General features: G+C 43.0%; 1 protein-coding gene across 5 annotated transcripts in view; it reads right to left on the bottom strand.

Moving 5' to 3' along the window:
- Window positions 1-1,696: 1,696 nt before the first annotated feature.
- Window positions 1,697-13,866, bottom strand: part of dlgap2b (discs, large (Drosophila) homolog-associated protein 2b) — a 52,463-nt gene continuing 40,293 nt past the window's right edge. For 3 of the 5 annotated variants that reach the window (XR_009930888.1, XR_009930885.1, XR_009930887.1), the window contains exons 7-12: window positions 8,467-8,523; window positions 5,993-6,357; window positions 4,714-4,799; window positions 3,864-4,304; window positions 3,408-3,483; window positions 1,697-1,735 (exon numbers count right to left, since the gene is read on the bottom strand). Coding sequence is in view for 1 of the 5 variants with exons in the window: in XM_062466927.1 (XP_062322911.1) it covers window positions 3,863-4,304; window positions 4,714-4,799; window positions 5,993-6,357; window positions 8,467-8,523 (950 nt within the window). In the remaining 4 variants the exon portion in view is untranslated. The other 2 variants (XR_009930886.1, XM_062466927.1) reach the window with 2 other exon arrangements.

Below are 13,866 nucleotides of genomic sequence, written 5' to 3'. Positions count from 1 at the left end.
ATATGGAATACTCTAGGTGAATGTTAGTCATATTTATAAATTCTTCATATCCGTCCTTGCAATTCAACTGCAACAATATCAAGTGAGCGTCATATACTACATTTCCCTTGGAAATACAAACATGGATGTTATTTAAGGTTCAAAACTGCATTCTATCACAATTCATCTATTCAGACTCAATAATCACTTCCTCTTTGTGTGACCTTTTTGCGATGGACTGCAATGGTAAATGAAACAGTACAATTTGAAAACATGTTACCATAACATGCTGAACAACTGCATGTCAGTCTTTTTGTTCAGATCTCATTTCACAGCAACCTTAGTCTATGGCTGCCACTAGCCCAGTAAGAATTGGTGAGTGTGAGTGTGTCCCAGGGCTAACGATGGCCTCCACCAGGAGGCTGCTGTGTAACAACATCACATGTGATGACTCCACCACCCCCCAACAGCAACACATATTCTAATAGCAGTTGTCTATCACTCTCCCTCCGCCCCCGCCCCCCGTGTCCCCCCTTTAACTGTCAAACTCTAAGTGCTGTCTGTCTATCGCCACAGTGAGTCATCACCTCAGTGCTAACACTGTGATGGCCTCTACACAAGGTGCTTCAGCCCAAGACCACTGTTGCTGGTGAGATTCTTTAGAAAAAGTTGCACTTTGTGATTCCCTTTGAACATGGTGGGGAAACAGAATAACACAGATTAACCCTTACTAACCCAGAGGCTCACCAATGATGATGAAAACAAAGCTCTTCAGGGTGATTGTAGAGAAAACCAAACCAAAAAACTCCACTGTAAGTTTTTTGGTAACCTATACCTAAATTAATTTTGAATGGAATATTCTAGTTCTGTTAAAGGGGAAAGGAGTGGCAGCTCGTTGGCATGGTGACAGACATTCCCTCTGCGTCATTGGGAGGGTCCAACCATAGAACGGCGAGGAATGGACAGAACTGTGAGCAGGGAGTGACAGAGAGAGAACTGAAAGATGCTGGCACAGATGGGTGGAGGCAGATGGGTGGAGGGAGATGGGTGAGGCCACTGGCTGAGGGCCGGTGTAGAGGGAGGGTCACTTTGGGGAGCACATTTGAGGGGAAAAACGCGATGTGGGGGATATATCCTCGGACCTCAAAGGCGGGTCTGGGCCTCGGGGATGTAGATCTCGATGCTGTCTGCCCTCTCTGTGGCTGAGTTCTGTCTGAAGGAGGCGGCACGCTTGGCCGCCATCAGACGTCGCCGGGCCTCCTGCCGCTGGCGGTCCTGGAGGTCCAGGGAGCGCTCCCGCATCACGCCGCCACGCCCCTTAGGGGGCCTCTTTGGCAGAGGCGGCGGCCACTTCTTCTCCTGCGAGAGAGGGAGGAGAACGGAGGAGCCAGGATTAACTGGGGGGGTAACTGGTGTTCTTCACTCTGCCAGTGTGCCACAGCAACATGTTGGTCACTTGGGTATCATGAAACGCTCTTTTTTTTAATCCTCTTTGCGTTAGCAGCTGGCTCACAGACAGTTTGAGTGAGAGGAAGAAGAGAGGGATGAGTGCAGGGGAGACCAGTAGGGGCACCAGGTGCATGGCTGAGTCACTGCCACCCACCTTCTTCTCCGGACTCTCCACCGGTCGCCACTCATTGCTCTTTATCTGCTGCAGCTCGTCAAATTTGGCAGTGACGTCGTCAATGGAGAGCTGCAACAAGTCCCAGAATCCAGCCAGATCCTGAGAAGTGGGTCGGGGCATGGCGCTGGGGTCCTAGGAAGGGGGGTGGGGGGTGGGGGGAGGCAGAGAACAACAGGTGAGTTGGTGTCTATCTAATTCTCCTGAAGCTTAGGTAATAGCAGGTAGGTATTTTATAGTTACAATATAATATAGTTAGATTGATGTAAGAATCCTTAAAATAATAGTCTTGTTTTAGCCTAGACTGCCATTACAATCCCACACTCACCATTGCAACAGTTGTATTATACAGAATAACCACTAGATGTCATTCTTTACCAGTTCAAGGCTTGAATGTCTCACTTTGCACCATGCAGGCTGATCTATAGGAGGACAGTAACGTTACTGCCATTCCTCCTCTCTCCGCTAGGTGTCTGAGTGTTGCTCAATCACTTAGACACGTTTGAGAGCTCAGAGCAATCTAAGCCCTGTCACAGTAAGTGTGGGACTTCATCCATCATTCCATTATCTCCGAGGAGAAGGAAGAGAGAGCCTACGGCCCACAGAAAAGAGAGCAAAACAGCAGCTTTAAGGTATCATACTCAACAGACGGGTGGCGAACGCTATGGAGAGAGAGAAGGCTCAACAACACGCTCCTTTAACTTTATGCCTTTCGCCGAAAAAGGAAAATTGCCGTGTAAGCATGTGAATGACACTGTGTGAAGAGACACTTTCACGCTCTCTCTCTCTCTCTCTCTCTCTCTCTCTCTCTCTCTCTGTCTGTCTCTCCTCTCTCTCTCTCTCTCTCTCTCTCTCTCTCTCTCTCTCTCTCTCTCTCTCTCTCTCTCTCTCTCTCTCTCTCTCTCTCTCTCTCTCTCTCTCTCTCTCTCTCTCTCTCTCTGTCTGTCTCTCCTCTCTCTCTCTCTCTCTCTCTCTCTCTCTCTCTCTCTCTCTCTCTCTCTCTCTCTCTCTCTCTCTCTCTCTCTCTCTCTCTCTCTCTCTCCTCTCTCTCTCTCTCCTCTCTCTCTCTCCTCTCTCTCTCTCTCTCTCTCTCTCTCTCTCTCTCTCTCTCTCTCTGTCTCTCTGTCTCTCTCTCACACACACACACACACACACACACCTCCGTTCCTCTTAAACAAGGGTGTAGTACAGACTTTAGGATCGGGAGTCAGGTGGCTGAGCGCTGAGGGAATCGGGCTAGTAATCCGAAGGTTGCCAGTTCGATTCCCGGTCATGCCAACTGACGTTGTGTCCCTTGGGCAAGGCACTTCACCCTACTTGCCTCGGGGGAATGTCCCTGTACTTAATGTAAGTCGCTCTGGATAAGAGCGTCTGCTAAATGACTAAATGTAAATGTAAATAACCCCTCTTACCCCATACAGCTTGAACCTCTACAGGGTAACTAGTGTTAGATCTTATGAAAACACGAAAATGTCCTGGCTGCCCGTGAAGTTAATTATGGAAGGCAGTCAGAAGCCCACGTCCTATTGCATCCTGCTCAGTGATGGGGTCAATACAGGCACAAGGCTTGTATCCAGATCGATTCTGACTGACTGTTTGTGAAAGACGTTACTGCTGCATCAGGTCCAGTAGTTTGTTTCTGCAGAGTTGGAAACTTCTTAACTGGTTCAAACCAGGGAGACTTGTTTTTTGGAGTTAGGAGGTTCTGGATTGTACTTTAACAAAGCATACATAGCATGTCCAGTATGTTTTCACAAACACACACACACAAATGCACAGCATTCTAAGGTTTGTGCTGGACACTTACCAGATTTTGCTGACACAGCCAGTAGAACTGCTGGAATTTTTGAGACATGAGAAGTTGTGCACTGCCCACTGCACTTCTGATTTTTACCTAGGACTGGATGATATACACATACACAGACATATACACATGCACAAACACATCACTCCTGACTCAAATATTGGCACACTCAAATTAATCACTGATCTAATAAATCATTAATGATTTGAATGTTGCATAAAGCTAGTCCAGCAACAGGAGCTTGGACTAATGAGACTAACATGGAACAAACAATCATTATTATCAACCAAAACAAACATGCTTGTTAGTTATATTGGGGTATTACGTCCACATACGAGAATTACGGTTTACAAATGTAATTGTTAATACTCGTTTAAAATGCCAAAATGATTGGAAAATTGATCAGTTAATGGATTACGAGGTGACATTCACCCTAAGAGCAGCCCCTACTTAGTACACTAGTACATGTCTTTACCCGGCAGAGGACACTCACTCTCCTCCGACAGGTCGTGCTCCTCTGCCTCCCTCTCCATATCTTTGCACCATCCCTCCAATCTCTTGGTCTCGTTGTGGAGCAGCTGCATGAACCAGCTCCCGTCCCTGCGAAGGGGGGACGCTCGGCCTGCGTCTGCCCCCTCCAGGCTGGGCTCCCCCAGCCACGACTCGGGTTGGGGGCTGGGGGGCCCGCTGGAGGGCCGGTAGTCCTCCCGGTAGCTGAACAGGCCCTGGGTGCGCACGGTGCGGACGGCCCCGTACTGTGTGGGCGTGCTGGGCTCCGAGTGGCGCTGGAAGCCCCCACCAAACTGCAGGCCCTTGTCCTCCATGGTGGGGAAGCCCTCCAGCTCCATGTCCGCCTGCACGGCCGTGGTCACGCTGTTGGAGCGCTTGAACCTACCGTGTCTGAGAGACACAAATGAAAGCACATATCGACGTAGAAACACACACACACACACACAGACAAACACACAGAGATGGACACACACTCAGAAACACACACAAATGGACACCACAGGGACACACCCACACAGAAAAATGAGAAGACAAACGCATTTGAAATGCAACACACATACATATACCATCTACAAAACCCAACATTTGGCAGTAAAGACAACAGTTGCTGTTTCACAACCTGGTAAACAGTACTGAAACAATTAGGATAATGGAGTTATTAGTGTGTGGTGTGTGTGTGGTGTGTGTGTGGTGTGGTGTGGTGTGGTGTGGTGTGGTGTGTGTGTGGTGTGGTGTGTGTGGTGTGTGTGTGGTGTGTGTGTGGTGTGGTGTGTGTGTGGTGTGTGTGTGGGCCCCCTACCGCTTCTCATCCTCCACCTGTATCCCTACAGAATGGTACTGAGGAAGACCTTTACTCTCTGACTCAGAGTCTGTTGCAGTTTCCACCTAATAAGAATTAGAGAGAGAGAGAGAGAGAGAGAGAGAGAGAGAGAGAGAGAGAGAGAGAGAGAGAGAGAGAGAGAGAGAGAGAGAGAGAGAGAGAGAGAGAGAGAGGAGAGAGAGAGAGAGAGAGAGAAAATGGGAGTGTGTACATTATTGGATGGAGATAGTGGAATAAAGCCCTTCAGGCGTTTGTCATGAGAGTTGTTGATCCCCAGTAAACGGCTACCCCTCCCTGGGAGTGATGTGTTATGGGGCGGCCCCTCCCCATTTCTCTATGCATGGTTTACTTTATCAACAGTACAACACCACCCCTCGGGCATTGTTTGAATTTGTGCTGCTCTGGGGATTTTCATTTCATGGTTGTAATGGGATAGTAGTTACAATGTTTGGACTCATTTGAATAATTAAGTGGTACTATGTCCTAGGCGACTAACATTTAGGAGCGGTCATACCAGGTGATGAGTGTTTGGTCATGTTGTTGATGATGATGGTATGGTTGAAGATGAGGATGATGATGCACTTCTTTCTAGTCATCCTTTATACTGTGTAGTTGAAAAGGAAAGAAAAGTAACCTAAAAATATATTATATATATATATATATATATATTTCCTGTGTATAACAAAGCAACGGGAAGTGCAATACAACATTTGGACCAAAGGAATCCTAAACAATTAATTATTATTATGAAGTAATGACATTTCCCTCATTAGGGTTGATTTGTTACCTGTGTAAAAGAGATAACACAATCACACGGCAATACAACTATAAATAAACACGGGGGAAATATTTTCATTGAAGGCTATTTCTCACTATTAGTCATGAGTAGGTAAGGTGGCTTGGCTGTGAATTCTATTAAACTGCCAGCCTGTTTCTGGCTCCCTGGGTAGCCTGATGGCTGGAGCACCGTGCAGTCATCAATCCTGATTGGTTAGGGCTACTGCAGGTCAATCCTGATTGGTTAGGGCCACTGCAGGTCAGCTTGAGATGGTCTCTTCACAGCAGACTTTGTTTAATGAATGAGTGTGTGTGAAAGCGGATGTGTGCATGTGTGAGGGTGAGGTCTGAATACTCACTTCCGTGAGTGAGTATGTGTGTGTGTGTGACCGTATCTGGGCATGTATGCTTGTCTCTGTAGTTTGGTGTAGCCATATGTTCGTATGTGTCAGTCTGTCTGTGCCCGTCGGCTGTGTGTTACCTGTATGCCAATGGAGGAGCGTGGCGTTTTGAGGTATTCCTCCGCCTTGGAAACCAGTACCGCCTTGTCGCACGTCTGCACGGAGATGTGGCTGCCCGTAGAGGCGTGGCGCTTGCTCGCCGCCACTGTCTCCATGGCGAGCGTGACAGCCTTGGCGCTGTCCAGGCTGTCAGTGGAGTTGTAGGCGCTCCGGGCCAGCCCGTCCCCAGCCCACAGGACGCCACCCCGTGGCTGCCTCCCCTCGTGGTAGGCATCCTGGGTGGACTCTGTGCTGCTCTGCGCCGTCACCGAGATGACGGGCTTGGTGGTGGTCCTGGGCGGCACAGGTGGGGGGGTCTTGGTGTAGCCGGGGGCGTATGTCACCTCTGGGATGGGGTGTGGGGGGGGGGCAGAAAATAACAGCAGAGCTTTAAGACTCAGAATGTGGAACCCGGAGGAAAGCCAAGGGGTCAGTAGGAGGCTCGCGCCTGCCCACGCTTCTGGGCGACTGCTCCCACACGTCACACTCCTCCGTTCTGTTTTTCATCGCTTAGCAACGAGAGACAACGTAAAAAGACGCAGAAAGGAGAAAGGACCAATCAGAACCCAGCCACGGACACTCAGGGAATCTCGCTGAGCTGGACTTTTGGCTGACACCGACGGTAGCTTCCTGGCTAACAAGCAGCTCTGTTTACACCTGCGTCTGAGCAGCGGACTAGAACAGACTCCTTTCAAGTGCAAATGAAAATCTAATGCTAATCCATCCAGATGGGCAGGGCTCTGAACTGCATGGGTTTAGGAGAGAAGCCAGAGGGAGGGCAGGCAGGAACAGCCTTGGTAGAACACTGGGCCACATTTGATTTAAACACTATGTAAATTCTCACCTGTTGATCATATGTTCACACTCAAACAATCAAGAATCTTGTCACAGATTGCCAAGTGCATCTCATATGATATTGACCTACTGAACATTTTTCTTCTTCTTGAGTTCTCACCAAAGGATAAAAGATCATCAAAGTTACAGTGCACTGCATAAGGCAGACACAATTGACATTGTTGTCAAACATGTATGTAACTCTCTATGGACAGAAACCTGTTTCTGGTGCTGTAGACACAGAGTTAAGAAAAAGTGATGTGATCCCCACCAGGCAAACACTAGAGAAGACAGGAGAGAGAGCTTCAGGTGTAGGGGAGGGGGTCTGGTGCACCCAACATCATTTCAGAACACTATGTTATGAAACTGATGAGATGAGTCACCGAGCACAAAAGACAGTGATTCACCAGCAGTTACAAAAATAGACAAAAATGTTGTGTAAGTGAGCATCACCACCGTCATGATGCATAAGCATTCACTCATTCATTTGATTCCTTCACTCCCTCCGCCTTTCAGCCCACACACTGCTTACCTGTTCATCCATTATTCCAAAACATTGAATATATTTTGGAATAATCGTATTCGTCCAGAGTTGCCACACACAGGTTGCCACACACGTACACACACACACTGTAATCCACTGGTAAACTCTGTCCAACCCTCTTCAATAAACTACAAATTGTTTGATGAAAGCATGAATCAACCAACTTGAGAGATTGAACCTGAACATCATCCTCTCTTTAAATCCTCTCTTTGTTGTTATTTAAAAGAACAACAAAAAACACAACAAACTACAAAGCAAATTAGCTATTTATTGTCAAGAAACTCCATCTGAAATGAATGCAACTCCACATATTGCCTGTGTGGATCTGACTTAATTCCAAACTTTAAAAGGCTGCAGTCTTTTAGCCAGACACAGTGGGTGGATACCAAATTGAATATGACATGGTGACTCAGGCAGCAGGCTTCATGTCTTGTTTTTCATTGGTACATTTCAATGCTGAACTTCTTGTATCTCAACTTGGAAGCTGTTTTAGCTTTCTGATCAGCACACAGTGTGTGTACGGTAATCTACATATTTCCTACCTGTTCAACAGTTTGTGTATGGGAATATGTACCGCATGTATACATATTTCTGTGTGTGTGCATGTGTAAATATGTGTGCCTGCATGAGCCATTGTTTGTGTGTGTGTGTGTGTGCATCGCCTTCTGAATTCAGAAAATGTGCATGGACTGAACTTACAATTGCTATGTCAGGTCACCTGAGGTCAGGGAGGCTATGCTGCAGGGTCTATGTTGAGGAGCAGTGTCTCTGTGTGGCCTCTACACACACACACACACACACACACACACACACACAAACACACACACACTTCTTTAACACTTTTCTACCACCTTTAATTCTTCATTTTCTATCTTAATGTTTTCCTTTATTATTTTTTGTTTCATTATTGTTGGTTGTTTTTTGTTTTGTACTGCGGCCACCATCGAAATGCATGAATAAATAAAACTCAACGACAATATCTAGCTGTTTAATGGCTTGAGTAGAAAGCCAGTTTTAACTGTGTGTGTTGGTATGCGTGTGCGTCTGGGGGGTTTCAATCGAGACCGTTTTTTTTACCTGGAGCGGGCTGGGCCCGGTCGACACTGCAGGACGTAGGGAGACGAAACTGGATCCCTGGAAAGAGCAGGCGACACCCGTTAGCATGGGGAGGTGGAGGGAGAGGAGAGCCTCGTGCACACATACAGCACTGCCACCTCACCGTACCTACCATGCCCGCACGCCAACACTTGCAGGGGATTACATTCCAGAGAGAGTCACAGACAAACATTTCAGAGGACATACAGGCCAGGTGCATTTCTCTCTCTCGCGCGCGCGCTGATCATGACCCTTCAATCATGTCAGTCAATCATGGACAGAAGACAGCGACGTCAACAGATAAATGCGAGATCTTTAAGGCGAGGGGATGGTCAGCGTCCCCCATCAGAAACATAAGGCTTAACAGCATCATCATTGTGACTGTTCAGAGAGCAGCTCGATGGTAAACAGGCACATTAAGACTCAAACAGTGACGTTGGTAGGGGATGAGGACATAGAGAGAGTCATGCCATGTCATCCAGGCCTTATCAGCTCTGTCCTGATTAGAAACAGCATACATACACACATAATGACAGAAATCATATCAGAAATCATATCATGGCCAAAAACAACTTCATTAGTAAATTAATCAAAAGTTTAAGCACCGCATTTAACATTTAAATAAGAGGCTAGATTTTAATTCAGATTTGTTTGTGTTTATGTTCAAAATTGGCTAAGCGGCTATATGAATTTCAGAATAGAATAATTGTAATAATTTAGAAAAACACAACTCTTATAAGTGAGGCAGGTAATATAAATGAATTAATAAAAGATTAAGCAAATAAATTAAATTACTAAATGAAATAAGCTTTAATAAAATGTATAAGTAAAGTAAGTAATTATTTTTTGAGAAGTGACTATACGTGTAGAAGAGATGGCAAATAAGCTGAGGAAAATCAAGAGAAAGAGGACAGACAAGACAACATTCAAACATTGAATTAACCAACCAATAAACTAGCCTGCCTAGATAAACGTGAGAGTGGAATTGGACTGAGACGAACTGTCAAGAAGCTGCAGTGGTTTTTCAGAATGTAGATCTGAAGAGGGGCACGGGGTTCAGAAGGCAGTGAGACAGACTAAATTAGACAGATTGTAGTGAGAGGACAAAGACAGAGTAGCTCATTTACAGCACAGAGAGACAGTGACATCAGAGCCTCTCATTTGTCTCCTCTGTCTGCTCATCTCTCTCCTATTTCTGTGGGCGTTCGGCTTTTTCATTGACAGATACAATTGGCACGGACATGGAAATACGAAAGCTAGTCCACTCTTAGGCCAGAACGTGCTGGGTTCCCTTATCTTAAGTTTGCTCACAGAATTTTCAATTTGAACATCAAAACTGTATGGGCATAGAAGACACATTATACTATCTAACCAAAGGTCATAAAACGTGTTTTGATTTACTTTCAAGTTGATGAAATAGTTATTTTTCTGTAGATACTACTTCATCAAATAAGGTCAAACTTTACAGTTCTGAAGATCCATTGCTTTTTACATACGAATGTAAACTTCTTAGTTATAAAAACAAAAGGTACAAATGAGAATGACCATGTGTTCTAAATAGTCTTAAACACACTTTTTGTGTGATAGCTTTTTTTTATAAAGTAGCATTTATGGTACAATGAACTTCAGGTAAAGTGTCACCTTATACCATTTGGTTTTCAGTTTGGTCATTGTTCTGTCACTCGCTTTCTCTGCATCACGTCACTGCTCATCTCATTTGATTGGTCTCCCTGTGTTCAAGAGAACACCACTGTCACTGCCCTGACACTCCTCTCCACTGGACTCCCTCCATCTCTGTGGCCCCCGTCACAGCTGTGCACTTTGATTGTCCCTAAGGCTGGAGGGCCTGCTATCTCTCAGGTTAGGATGTTGTGGCTTGATGATATGGTATGAGTGACTGGCCCAGTGGGCCAGAGGGCGGTAGATAGCATGAGCGGTGTCCTATGTATTGCCGCCTGATCATATTTAAAATCACCAGTTGCAAATAGATGGAGCACCATATAAGTTATTAAAGTTAATCAGTTAAAATCCTTCAATATTTATCTGGATACACATAAGTGTAGATACATATATCTATCTATATCTATCTATATATCTATATATAACTGTAAACACATCTTAGCTAACTTAAGCAAAGGTTTACTTTTTTTGCCCCCCAGTGTTCCAAATAAGTAAGCCTAGAGTCATAGAGCAAGGCCTATCATGCTAATTATCTACTATATAATAAGTGATTTAGTTATTGTGAGCTAGAGGATGAATGATTGAAAGAGTGGAAGAATTCATGGATGGTTTTGCAAAGGACAAACATCAAGAGAGTGAAGTGTGTTCTGTACCAGCAGATGCAGCACATGCTGGGTTCAGTGTTGGTACAGTAATCCTCTTTCAGGATACACATACATATATACATACAGTGGTGATGCCCTCATGGATGCACAAGTGAATTAATCACAGGTATGGACTAAAACAAACCTTTACAAATCAATAGCTAGAGGTCTTTGAACTCCAATACTAGTTCATTATACCTGCCTGCATTCTACTGTATGCTTCAGAAAACCTAGAATGTTTGATTGATGCACTGTTAATGCACTTCAAAAATTATCCACTTTGCTGTGCCACTACCACGTACATATTAACTTGTTTTTCTTCATGTCATTCTATCAATATTGAAAGTAAATATAAGTTCAAGTACAACGTCCAGTATTGGTGTTGCCAATCAGTGACGGGTGACCAAACCACAAAAAGCTCGGAGCTCCAGAGTGATTTACTACTGTGGATCTGAGGACAGCATTGATTTGTCACTGGTTTGTAGGACAAAGTCATTATGTTGCCTTGTTGCGGACCAGCACTGGGAGTCAGGTGGCTGAGCAGTTAGGGAATCGGGCTAGTAATCTGAAGGTTGCCAGTTCGATTCCCGGCCGTGCCAAATGACGTGTCCTTGGGCAAGGCACTTTACCCTACTTGCCTCGGGGGGAATGTCCCTGTACTTACTGTAAGTCGCTCTGGATAAGAGCGTCTGCTAAATGACTAAATGTAAATGTAAATCTTAACACTATATTACTCCAATCTGATTCTTTTCAACTCAAAGAAACATTTGAGAAAAAGAAACTAGTGATTAAAATAAGATGATTCAATAATAATCATAATCATAATAACAATAAACTAACAAAAAAACTATAATAGATAATATTGATAATAATAATAGTTATGTACTGAACAATAACATTGAGAAATAACAAACAAAACATTTGAAATACTATGAGACAAAGATGTCCAGGAAATTGTTTCAGTTTACATGCACATTTCTATATATCGTATGTTCTTTTGAACATGGGAAGAATGTGCAAAATACATGGAATGGTATTTCATTGTTGTTTTAACTTAAAAAAAATGGCACATAGAAAGTGTTTAGTTGCCAATAATGTTGCCAATGTGACACATGGGGAGTTATTGCGGCACTGGCAAAGTACAATAGCACTGTGTAACATTTAGAAATGTGATCTGTACTATTATGGACAGCTTATTGATTATGATGACGCTTAAAAATATATTAACATGCTACTGTAAATTGTCGAAAACTATATGAAGACATATATCTTTACAAACTCATTCCAATATTATAAGGAGGGACAAAATGGTATGAACAAATGTAATAACAACATATAAAAAAAGGTATAAGAAAATGGTCCCCTACCAGACCTACCGTACACTCTACTCCCCCCAGCTAAGCTACGGGCGCCTAAAAAATTAAAATAAAAAAAAACAAAAAAAGGGTTGATAGCTTAGTACAAAAGGAAGCATACTGAAAGGATCAAACCTATAGTTACTGTGCCTGGGCCATGCTGATGTTTATCATGTGTTTACTCATGAAAAAGCACACCCAAATAAATACATTGCATACATTTTAGTAAATAGTTTTTGTTTTCTGTCAAAGATTCTGGAGTTTTGGTTGCCGTTGTAAAGCTATGATCCCTCTTAGAATTGAGACAGTACACAATCATTCAAATCCATATAAGATCATAAAACTTATCTTGCTTCATTGTTTTTATATGATTTATGAAAAAATACACAAGGCAAAAATAAGTTCTAATAAACTGACATTTCGCAATTACTCATCACAATAAGCAAAAAATAAAATTATAGATATATAATCACATACTGCAAATACATGAAAAAAAAAGGTTTGCAGGCCAAAATATACTATAATTTCAGCTCATCTTTTTAAGTTTTGTAAAAAAAGCATGATTTACAATAATCACAGTCTAATAGCTCTAAAACTTGTGATTTCCCTCCTCATTTCCCTTATGAATTCTGGAATAAGTATGAGAGGACAATATTTCAGGAGGGGTACAAAATAATTTATATTCAAGAAGTTTTACATCACTGCAAAACCAACTGCAGAATCCAATCCCAAAAACAAGATCTACAGGAATGGACACCAAAATGGCCGCACAGTAGTTGGGTCAGATCTCTGTAAGATGGTAAAATGTAAACAAAAAACTCTGCCCGTATGATTTGTGAAAAAAAAAGAAAAAGTGCATTATCTTGGGCATGGTCCCATCTATTGTCATGATACAAAGGTTGCATCATACAGTGAAAACGAGCCTCAAGTTTGATAGATTTTTCATTTATCTAGGCACATCTTTTCAAAGCCAATGTATTATATTTGTAGCTGTTGTTGTTGTTACACTTATATTAGAATTTAAGGAATGTAATAGCTGTTTTCGTCAAAAAAAGTAAAAATTGTATATCAAGCTGATAGATCTATGGGTGAGTTTCCTTACATGAGTTCAATAAAGGTTTTGAAGTGATTCACATGTTTCAGTTAACAAATGTTTTTCAATTAGGATTTTTTTTTCCAATTACCAAATGTTATTTTGATACATTTAGTTACAATGAATAATATGTAGAATGTTGCTCCACGGTCATTTCAAATTCTACAATGTGAGTTATTTTATATGAACATGTGACACTTACATTCTCGTCACTTGGAGCAATAGAGTCATGTGCCTAAGAAAAAGGTTTGGAGGAGTGCATAATTAATAAATTAATGGATGAGTTTACTCTCAGCTTTGTGCCATCGTACTAAGGAAGCTCAAACATCAGTTTCATTTATGTATGTGGTCATAACAACTCAAAAATGTATAAATAAAAAGATGTACTAATTTATCTGAACAAGATCATATAAAATTTAAATGTGTTTTAGCCTTGCCTGAGGATCATGCAAAAGATTAGCTATTTTTAAAGTCTCTGGAAAATTCACTTGGTGATTCATTGCGTGCTTCCCAGTGTTGGTGACTTACAGGGTGGACACAAACGGAACAACTGCAATTATTAACCGAACCTCAAACAAACAATAGAACAAAGGACTTGCATAGAATGAAT

Source organism: Osmerus eperlanus, chromosome 8 (assembly GCF_963692335.1).
Source record: "Osmerus eperlanus chromosome 8, fOsmEpe2.1, whole genome shotgun sequence".
NCBI lineage: Eukaryota > Metazoa > Chordata > Actinopteri > Osmeriformes > Osmeridae > Osmerus > Osmerus eperlanus.
The sequence above is the reverse complement of the archived record's forward strand: the minus strand, read 5'-3'. Positions and strand labels throughout refer to the sequence as shown.